The sequence below is a fragment of the Atta colombica genome, unplaced genomic scaffold, assembly GCF_001594045.1.
Source record: "Atta colombica isolate Treedump-2 unplaced genomic scaffold, Acol1.0 scaffold52, whole genome shotgun sequence".
Taxonomy (NCBI): domain Eukaryota; kingdom Metazoa; phylum Arthropoda; class Insecta; order Hymenoptera; family Formicidae; genus Atta; species Atta colombica.
Genome location: NW_017259542.1, coordinates 672,116 through 683,473, shown reverse-complemented (window position 1 = coordinate 683,473; position 11,358 = coordinate 672,116). Strand labels below are relative to the sequence as shown.

At 35.1% G+C, this 11,358-nt stretch overlaps 1 protein-coding gene across 1 annotated transcript in view; it reads left to right on the top strand.

Annotated features, from left to right (window-relative positions):
• LOC108691819 (voltage-dependent calcium channel type A subunit alpha-1) overlaps positions 1-11,352 on the top strand; it is a 54,521-nt gene extending 43,169 nt beyond the window's left edge. Inside the window, exons 25-31 of the mRNA XM_018199733.1 lie at positions 3,193-3,404; positions 3,741-4,098; positions 6,637-6,767; positions 7,643-7,821; positions 8,371-8,403; positions 10,211-10,730; positions 11,058-11,352. Of these exons, the coding sequence (XP_018055222.1) occupies positions 3,193-3,404; positions 3,741-4,098; positions 6,637-6,767; positions 7,643-7,821; positions 8,371-8,403; positions 10,211-10,730; positions 11,058-11,097 (1,473 nt within the window). The 3' untranslated portion in view covers positions 11,098-11,352. The remainder of the gene's footprint in view (positions 1-3,192; positions 3,405-3,740; positions 4,099-6,636; positions 6,768-7,642; positions 7,822-8,370; positions 8,404-10,210; positions 10,731-11,057) is intronic.
• The last annotated feature ends 6 nt before the right edge of the window (positions 11,353-11,358 follow it).

Here is an 11,358-nt window from a genome sequence, read left to right as displayed (position 1 = left end):
TATCTAAAATATCAACGTAATATCAAGTTATCATATATTTGAAAAAATTTAAGATTATAATATATGAAGAGCTATACAACCATATTTTGAAATTAGGGAAAATGTATGCTTGTACATTTTAAAGAAGTTTAAATGAATAAAATAAATTTATTCATTGTATTGCGCATAAAGGAAAATATTCACACAGAGATAGAAAATTTAATTAACGATGAAAGGCAGCAAAAAAATGAATAGCTGTTTCGCATATTATACATTAACATGGCAATACATTTTATCTTACTTAGGCACTTATCATATTAGATACGTAATTCCTAATAGATCTTTAATCAGGCTCGCACACGAGCTAGTCTTTAGATACTTATTTAGTGCCTTTCTATGGAAAGGCTTTTTTCTTTTCCTAATCGCACGTTTCCTTTTGTCAAACTAGTTTAGGATAACGTCGAAGAATAGCTCTCACTTCAATCTATATATCACAAAGGGAAGATGATCTTTTCTCCATATAACTTTCAAGGTTCCGCGCGTGCGAGCGGCTCCCGCAGTGATATATATGATTGTAATACGTTGTCAGAGTTGTTTAGTCGTCGTGTTGTTGCCGACACGTGAGTAACACGTTGCTATATATGCACGTGTACGCGCGTGTAGAATCGGCTCTTTGTCGACCGGCAATACCGGTATAGCTATGTGTAAGTAAATGACTTTATAGAGCTCCTTTCTTGAGTCTATTTAGAACGAGAAGTAGCCCGATGAGATAATCGATTCTCGAACGTATATAATATATTCATATATATAGCCCGCCTTTTGCCTCAATCTACGATAAATGCCTCTTAGACTCATATACTCTTTTCTTGCCAAGCAAGTCTTTTTTCGATTAATTAAACGTATAGTTTGGCAATATCCAATTTTTTTAAAGCGTGACGTAGATACTTCCTTTTCATTCTACTGAACTATGTCCATTTTGCTCACAAGCATTTGACAAATATCTCTCCTTTATTTAGCTCAATACATACTTTTTAAAGTAGAATCACATTGCTCTAAGCATTTCAACTTCGCGCTCGTTACAAGTTCAAATAATATAAAATTTCTAATAATAAAAGATTATTAGCTATCATTGAACTATTGAAATAATGGAATAATGGATACCTAATCATATATATAATAATTATATATATGATTAATAGTAATAAAATAATCTAAAAGTCATTAATTAATAATTAATTTTATTATTAGAAAATTTTTGCATTGTATTGTTTATATGCGGATATCGATTGCCTCGCTTGATTTTAATAAGAAAACAGATTTAGGATTATCTAATATCTAAGCAAGTAAATTTAGCTGTGAAAATTGGATACTTGAAGTTCGTCGTTTCTCTTCTCTTAGATGCTAGATAATCCCAAAAATATCTTTTTCTTACGGTGCGAAGTTAATGCGGCAGCTGATGATGTTCCTGCTAGCTATTGCCGAAAAGATTCTTTTCTTTTTCTGGTTTCTTACGAATTTTACCGCAGTAGTGTAGAGGAGATAAATAGGCACTTTTTTGATCAGTGATTTCAGTAGACTCGTAGTATTGCCCAACTTATCCGATCGCTTTCTACTACTAGAACAGTTTTCCGCTTTCTACTAGAGCATTTTTCCGCTCTTTCAGTTACATGTTACACGTCATTTGACACACTTTCTATATTGTATACACATGCACACGCGTTAACGTGCACTGACACAAGATAAACCAATCTTAAGACTCTGTGATATAGTAAACTAAGTTTCTTTCAATATAATAACAACGTATTCAACTTTTGGCGAATAAGTTATCCATCAAAATCTGCAAGTATCTTTATAAATTGCTCCTATAATTCGTGAATTCGGCGAGCAACCGTGTGTTCGACGATGCTTACGAAAAATATATAAATGTTGATATTTCGTAAACATTGATGATCACTTTCTTTCATGGCAAGCAATTCGTAGCTCAATAGACGAAAAACGATTTATCCGCCTCGTTTATTTGCATTCTAAGTGTCTTTCGATAGATACAGCTCCTATTTTTACAGATTTAGCAAGCACTGACATAAACATCCGATATATGCAGGATGTCCCAAAAATGGCAGTTGTTAAAGCGATAAAAGATTTATCGGTTTCACGAAAATTAAAGGCTAAAATAATTGTTATTACAATACAATGATTTTGAGACATCTCATATAGCGGCATGTTCCAGAGTTCTCAACCTTGGAATATATTTCTACTTAGACCCGTTTTTTGCATACCAAGCAACCGATTTCAATTTTGTCCACGATTATTTGGCATATTTGTATGATTTTTGCGGAATGAACTATCCGTGTTCTACCTCACGAATATAAAATATAATAAATTATCCACAATAGCTCGCGACATTAAGAAATGCAATAAGAAAAGTTATAAAAAGAATTATATTATTGTAATGTCTAAATTGTTTAAAATAATTTACTGCTTATATATAGAACATGTGTAGAACTATGGTAGAACATCGGGACTTCACCCGTTTGCATGCTTACTAACAATTGCATTCTTGCAATACTATTATGTCTCTCAAAAGATTAACCGCGTTTCCGTACTAACGCATTTGTGTCCACTTGTAACACTTTCGTATACAAGGGAAAAAAGGGGAAAACATTTCTTTTTTTTTTTTTATATACATAACAATCTCGATCAACATATACAGGCTTTGCGAAATAATACAAAATTTGCCTCGCTGTAATATCGTTTATGCTACTGTTTTTTACAATTCTTGCATTCACACACGTTCTCTCGAACATATACAGTAGTTCGAGATATGGAAGAATCCGCCGTAAAATAGACACAAGTAAACGCACCGTCACGGCATGCCTTTTCTCTAGCATGGCCGCCTCTTTATTCTGAGAATCTTTCTCACCGTTTTTTACACTGTTGATTCTCGACTTTGAATGCTTCCGATCTTTATAAGCGTCACATTCTACCACGATTTTTCGAGAGACCACCGACGAGAGGTAACGCTAAGAAAAAAAAGCCTGTATGTGCCTGTACATATATGTATATATAGTTTATCTATATACATATGCCAAAGAAACTAAAAAAAATGAAGAAATAAAAGCGCAAAAAAAGAAAAGAAAGAAATTGTTGATCGAAAAATGAGATCCCTCGATCAGCTCTGATAGCTAGTGTGCTTTCGCACGTTTCGCAATTTAGCCATCGGCCTTCTTCAACTGCTTGCTGGACATGGCGGCGGTAAATCACACCGGAAATAATCATGGAGCTGGAAGTAGGGCGAACAGCCTCGAACCGGTGATGCGACCGGCCATAGAAGCGAAACATGAACGACACAGAGACCATACGGATGAGGAGGAAGGGGCCTTAGGCGTTCTCGCAGCCGCCGAGCACAGACGTCAGCGTAGCATCAGGTATGCAGTTTTTTAGTTTGCTTTAAAGTAAAATGCATTAAAAAATATTACAGGAAAGATATAAGATAAAATGATATTATAAAAAATAATTTTTTTCCCATTTTTCATAGAAACTTATAATAATTCTCTTAGTTATATTACTTTTGAAGTAAGGGAACAACATATAGAAAAATTCATATAATTGTATCATGATAACTGGATTAATGGGTTCAAAATTGATGCTTCGTAAATTATGGGAAAGAGATAACAATTTATTATATTGTTTAGTAATGTTTAATCTATTTATTGTCATATTTCTTTGTCAAGAATATATCATAGCGGTTAATTTGATTTCAGAAACAAAAAGGTGAACTGGAAGATGTCTCACCAGTACGATATACTAGGCAGCAGCGGAGAGAGTAGCCAGGGAGGGGGTGGGTCTGGGGTTGTACTCGTAGTTAATGGCGAGGATCGCGCCCCCGAGCTAGAGCCATTGCTGGCCGAGGTGCCCTCCCAGCGGGATGATCAAAACAACTACTACCACGACCATCACCATCACGACCAATACTACTACGATACCGATAATGATCAATACTATGACCATCACCAATACTACCACCACCACCACCATCACCATCATCATGACCACCGACCACCCTCGTACTACCAACACCAGAACACCTACGCACCTCGCTCCTCGATCCGTTACCACAAGGTGTCGGCTCGGTCCAAGATCAAAAGATTTTCCTCGATTATTCGAGAATGTCCTCTCTCCCTTGACCCTATCGGAAGTAGATTGCGATAAAAGAAGCCGGAAAAGACCCTGTCCGTTATCTCGCTCGAGATGTGGTCACATATTAATCGTGATTATCGTATATACGATACGTTTAAGATGTGTTAGTTCCATAGCAAGTACAAGATGTTTCTGAACCGAAATGCTTTTATTTCCTTGAGATCTTTGACCTTCTTTCTGGAATTGACGTTAGTTTGATTTAAAAAACATCACATTATCTTTGATCATTTTGATTATAAAATTGATAGATTCGGAATAATAATATATTAATTTTTCAAATACGATAAAGAAAGCCAAGATCAGTCAAATTTTAGGTGATACAATATATTATATGTTCTTTTTTTTTAAATCAATTTATTCCAGATATAATTGCGATCCGATAACATTCAACACAACATTCAACACAATCATTCTGAAACGCTAATAATCTCCCCTAAATTAAATTAAAAAGAAAAAAAGAAAGAAAATAAGAAATTTATTTGATTTAAAAAAAAAAGAATATATAATGTATTAATTGTAACATCCAAAATTTGACCGGTCTTGACTTTCTTTATCGTATTTGATGTATTCACATATAGGGTCGTGCTTAAAATTCTTAATATCACAATTTTTATTCCATTAAATTTATATATTTAATATAAAAAACAAGTTTTTGCATTAGAAATCGTATTTATTACTGTTTTTGTCTCTTTTTAATAATACTTTATAAAATATCCTTGTCTATATATGCTAAAGCATTTACTGTTGATATCGGTAATGCGTAAAAATTTTAACAATTTAATAAAACTGAAAAATTTATTAAAACTCAGAAACATCCTGTAATCGAATATAGATCACGTAGATTGTTTTATTTTATCTGAAAATAATTCTAGATTACAATTTCGTCTCTTATCGCGAATTTGTTCTGCTACATTGGTTTAAATTAGGATGCTATCTCACACTTAGTATTGTAATTAATTGTGTCCACCAAAGTATTTTTAGAAAATGTGACCTTCTCCAAAAAGTTCTTGTAATGAGATCTAGATAAATGAAGTACGCTCTTAGATAAAGTATCGTTAGTATGAAATTAGGTTTCAAAGAATAATTAAACCCCCGCTAGATAAACCAAAAATATTTATGTTTAAATTAGATTAGGACGAATCGTCTTAGATAAGCCAGCCAATCGACGTTCTCTACCACAATCCGAGTTTTAAATTTTCCAATCTTAAAAAGATAATTATTTAAGAAATATTGCGCGGATCGAGAGGTATTGTCCGTGATGTCGTGATCTTAAGCGCTCAAGACCGATTCGCAGTAGAATTAGACGAAATTTTAATTTGCATTGGACGGATCATGTGCTCTCATTATTTGTCAGTATTGTGTAAATTTCCTTCAGTGCTCGCTGAAAGAATCGGTCTTGGCCGAATCGATCTGGATCTCGTTGAGTGTTAGTGTTCCTGTAAATAATAACGCCTAGAAAGACAACGCTCTAGCGTGAACACCACATAGAGAAATAGTCACATATGTTATCCGAAAGGTCTTAGCGACTCTTCTCGTGTCGATGCATAGAACAGTTCCCACCCCCTTGTCCCTTGCTGCTTTCGGCCTTAGGATTATCGCTGGAGCAACGAAGCAGTCAACATGATCGCACGACTGCCTCGTTCTCCTCAACTGTAATGTTTTATCTTGATTCTTTATGTCCACATCCTGGTAAGTAAGGTAGCACTCTTACAAGAGAGACTCCCGTCTCGAAGATAACGGATATTTTCCTTTTTCCAATTAAGCAATCGGAACTTATTACCGAGTGCATGTGCATGAGCGAGACTTTTCTAATTTGCATGCCATTCAACACACACATATGTATGTATCTCTGTGTGTGAATTCTCTTATTCTGCCTTATCTCTTAATTTCTCCTGATTTTTTGCGAAGCTACATTTAACTTTGTTAGTCACAAAAGTGCACGCTAAAAATTACAAAAAGAAGCAGATTGCACGTGTCAAAAAAGTATCGTTTTACACATAAATTTTATCCCGTGTTCTTCTCGTGTAATTGATCGATAATTATCACTATGATATTAAATTACTGTGATATTTTGCGATAATAAAATTGATAACCAATGTAAAATATTACTAATGCTATTAATTTTATTAATAAGAAAATAAGTTAAATTTATTCAATTCTATTTTCATTAATCTAAATTGTACGTATTGTCCTCACTACATTATGCATATGAATAATATTTAATTAATCATAGGTCTCTAACATAAATGAGCCAAAAGATAAGTCAAACGTGCGTCTGCTTTTAAATTCCGGAGACAAAAGGCATCTCGATAGTCGTGTTACGATAGTTCCTTGTTCGGAACGCGCAAATCGACAGCGCGATATTGCTAAAGACAAAGAACCGACAACACCCCGACTCCCCGATTCCCGAATCCGAATTACGCAGACAAACTACTAAGTCGGAAGTCTGTTCTCGTTTAGGAACTGCAAGACGTCATACCGTCCGACTCGCGTGCTGGTAGCCTCGAGAGTCTTACGCATCCTGGTGATAGAGTCCTTCGTCCGCATCCCTCGGCGCTCCTCTCTAGACGTTCACGTTCACCAAGTATAAGGTATTGGGTGTAATATGTAAACAAAAGAAATTTCGAGAAAAAGTCGCGCTATATATATATATATGTATACATACATATTGCGTGCAAATTTATTCGTATACATATGTGTACGAAATATTCCAAAGAAGGATCATTTGTAAACAGCCAATTGTCCAAAATATACAGCAAAATATTGTATTTGTGTTAGAAATCGGTCCACTCAAGTTCTCATTAAAAAAATTTTGAAATGTTGAATTTTTAATTCGAATATTAATTGAATACAATATGATTACAATATATTATTTAAATAATTTATATTAAATTAATTTTTTAGTGCCAAAATAACGTAATTTGAGTAAGTGAAGGAACAACATAAAAATAATGTATTTTAAAACATAAATTCTAAAATAAATGAACATAAAGTATTAATTTAACATGCTATAAATGTTAATTTTACTGGAAAAATATATAGTTTTAATTTGCTTATAAATTGTACGGTTTTTTGAGTTAACTGTTGTATATAATATTTGTAGTAATATTTGTAGTATTCATTTTATGTAAAATTAATTAACAAAAATTTAAGTGGACTGTTTAGAACACATGATATGTATTAAATGTAACATAAATTTTTCAATTGTGTTTGAGAAACGAGTGAAATTCGAAAGTCTAACGTATTTCAACTATAAAATGAGAATGAAAGATATATTCCAGATTGTATAAAATATTGTATAACACTAAACTAAACTTTAGTATATTCCCAACTATTGAATCAAGGACGATGATATCTTCGATTTTCCAGTACTTGATCGTTATAGACATGGCTAACATATTAGCTGGTTTATAAGTCCTGCACGACGTAGCGTGATTTTCTCATTCGTTGTTGTCATAATTTGCAGAAGACACTCGCCAATAATGCCTAGATCGCCATCGCCAAGGCGACAAGGCCGGTACGACCATCATGGTCATTATCACGATGGACCAGGGTTTAGCGACACCGTTAGCAACGTCGTCGAGATACAAAGGCACACTCATCATCCCCATGCGTCACAATATAATCATCGGCATAGGATACGAGGTACGACGTACCGGCGATAATTCCAACCAGCGAAAGCCACGACGGTGCAACGATAAGTCTTTTTCACGGAACCACGACAGCGAACTCTGTTTCGTGTTAGTCATCCCCAACCGGTTTCTCTATCTCGTTGTCTTTTATCAGCCTGGAATACTGCGAACACAGCATCCTTGTATTTACTCTATCACCGTATCACCGATATACCTTCATTCTCTTGGTGTTATTTCTATTATATAATTATTATTAATTATTATTGATTATGATTATCTCCAACCGGCTTGGTGATATATTTATCGTTTCAGAAGTCATTACGAAAATAGCGCCATTATTTACGTTCTATTGCATTCTTGAAAATTATCAATTGTTAAATTTTGTAGTTAGATTACAATCTGTTTGGCGTTCAGCGGAAGCAACGAAAGAGAGTTCGTGGTCACGGTTTTATAAAAAACATGAATGTTGCTATAATGTTTGATTTTACTCGAGGCAGAAAAGCTCTGTGTGATACTCGATGTAATACATTTCTTCGTTCTGTTCTGTTATGCGCCTACACAGACTATTACGACCACTGCGACTATTACGACGATGGTAATTTCTTTCACAACTCTCCTCTTCTTCATTCCCTTGTCTCCACGATGCAATTATGATGTTACTACATAATCAATACGATCGTTTGGCTTTCACTATTTCTTCGTTCCGTTTTACGAATGATACGCATTCACATGTATACTCACATACAAACACATGCAAAAGACATTACGAAATGTCAACGCAATAGAAGTTTTCAAACAATTAATATGTACAACACTAATAGCATCAATGTTCAACATGTTTTCATCAAAAATATTTCTTTTCTGGTTGTTACTCGATGCTTTTTACATTAGAAACGCCATTGAGATTGTCAAGTAGCTTTATCAATTAAGAAAATTGTCTAATCGATCGTTGTAGGTAGTATATCCTATATTGAATCGTTACTATAATATGTTAATATGTAATGTGTAATTATTTTCATAGTGTGTTCAGTTCTTAAATACAATCCACAAATCTTATTTTATAAATAGTTAACGCAGTATATGTGGTGATTTAAAAGACAATATTTATACGTCAATCGTGTTTTTACACATCAGCGTGTTTAATTAGTTTGAAACCCTACTTTTTATAAATAATTATATTGTTACGTCCTTGTGTCTCCTCACAATCTATACTACTTGATTGATATGAGACAATCGTGATATAATGCAAAAACATCATCTTTAGAATTGATAAACAATTAAATGATAAACAAAAAGTCATCTGAGAATCTAAGTGGATTTTGTACGCGTTGTTCACAGCTTTTTCAATCAGCTTTTTCATTAGTCGTCGCATTAAATTATGTTCTGTTGTGTTACATGAAATCATTATAATCGCCTAAATCAATTTCCTTCATTATCGCGTATGGGAGTGTATCACGAATGAATTCATAAACGGTGTTCGGGCGTAACGATATGAATTATAAAATGCTACATTGAACATAATTTAGTTTGTCTGCAAGAATTAGAAAGATAGAAGATTTTACACATTGTTAAGATAACGCAACTGTTATAAAATTATCACGATTATTGATATATATATATATATATAATGCACCCGTAATTTAATGATTAGTATCATAGAATGTATGCGCATGCTACGTTAGATGCCTCATAGAATTTGAACACAGTTAATATTTAAAGCACCGACACCGACATGTATTTGCATTATACTGATTCGAATGATTTCACAGCATTACAAACACAAAATACTACAAGCATGTTGCATTAATCCTCCTTCGGATTTGATAATTTCAAGATAACTAGCACATATATTTGATATTTTTTTATTAATTTTCAAAAATTATATTCCGAGTCATAATGATTAATTTCGCAAAATGTAGAAATAAGAAAAATATTACAGGAATGTATTCCATTATTAAATTAAGTTTTCGTTACTACACATTTAATAAATATACTTGATATTCTTCCTTGAACAAGAAATTATAATTAGTCCTAAAGGATTAATCAATATTAATAGAGTTACATTATATTAATAGTCATTTATTCGTCAATCCTGAATCCTTTCCGATAAATCGAGCTCTTCGAATTTCGCACAGAGACCGAGTGATTAAATCTAGAATAATTTTATTTAATCGTAAGTCCTTTAATTAGACAATCGAACGATCAGTAATATTGAAAATTGGTAACATCCGAAAATTGTCCGGTCCCCTATCCGTATCGGGGGTTCCTAATGGCTTTTCAACACATGCTTACGAGTTACTTGTCAAGCAACCTTTGCGCCGTGTGTCGAAAAAGCCCCGCCGCAACGATTGTGCCATGCGTACATAGTACAGACAGAAAATTTTAATAAGCATAATTATTAGGTCCATGGAGCGCGTCGACGAGTCCGGCCAGGTCGCCAAGTCCGGTTCACAGAATCGAACGTGGTGGCCATTATGGCACGACGAGTCTGGAGCAGCGTTCGAGGAGCCCGAGCCCGATAGGCAGTGGTCGTCCGCGTCACCATCGCCATCATCCGCATCAACATAGCTATCCGGTGCTGGTCGCGAGAAGAGGCCAGGGTCGCCGACTGCCTCCGACGCCGAACAAGCCATCGACCCTACAGCTGAAACCGACCAACATCAACTTCCCCAAGCTGAATGCCTCGCCTACTCACGGACCGCATAGCGTGGCATCGAGTGGACTGACCCACGTGCCAGGACCTGTATCCGGCCATGTTCTGCAGCATCCACATCCGTCGTCGCATATGCCATCTTCCATGCAATCGAGTCATCATCCGTTGAGCTTCGAGCAGGCTGTCGCGATCGGCCGCGGTCGTCTACTACCCAGCCCGGTGCCCAACGGTTACAAACCACAACCGCAATCCAAACAAAGAGCACCTAGGTAAGAAGATTTTACCACTTCTATTTCGAATAATCTCATTTTTTATCATTATTACAATTAATTATTCTTACTATTTATTAATTTTTGTTTATCTTTTCTTTTTTCTAAAGTGCTTTTTTTATTTATACCTCTATTCTGTAATTTTTACTGACAATGTCATTAAAAGTTATACAATAGAAGCTTATATTCTAAAGTTCATTGATTTTATTAGATTATGTAGTTTACAATTGTCTTAATTCACACGTCATTTTTTAAATACATAATCTATCCACTTCGCTTGTAACTATAATAATGAGTTCTGATTAAATGAATAATATTTTTGAGCAGGTCGAGGCACTCGGACAGTGACGAGGACGATTGGTGCTAGCCAAAGTGGGACCCTGGACGGTGGTCCGGTGACGTGGACGCCCCCAGGCGTCTCAGGGTTTGCGCATGATATTCGTCCACGTGGGACGCGCGTTGATTTCGATGTGAAAGTAACGGAAGAGCCGCGGTCGACGAGCTCGAAGGAGGTTTCTTCCAGATTTCGATTGGCCGAAGAATAGCTTCATGAAGGAGTTGTTCCAGTTACGGCATTGCGGCGACTGAAAAAGATCTAAGTTGAAAACAAGGCAAATAATTCCAGGCG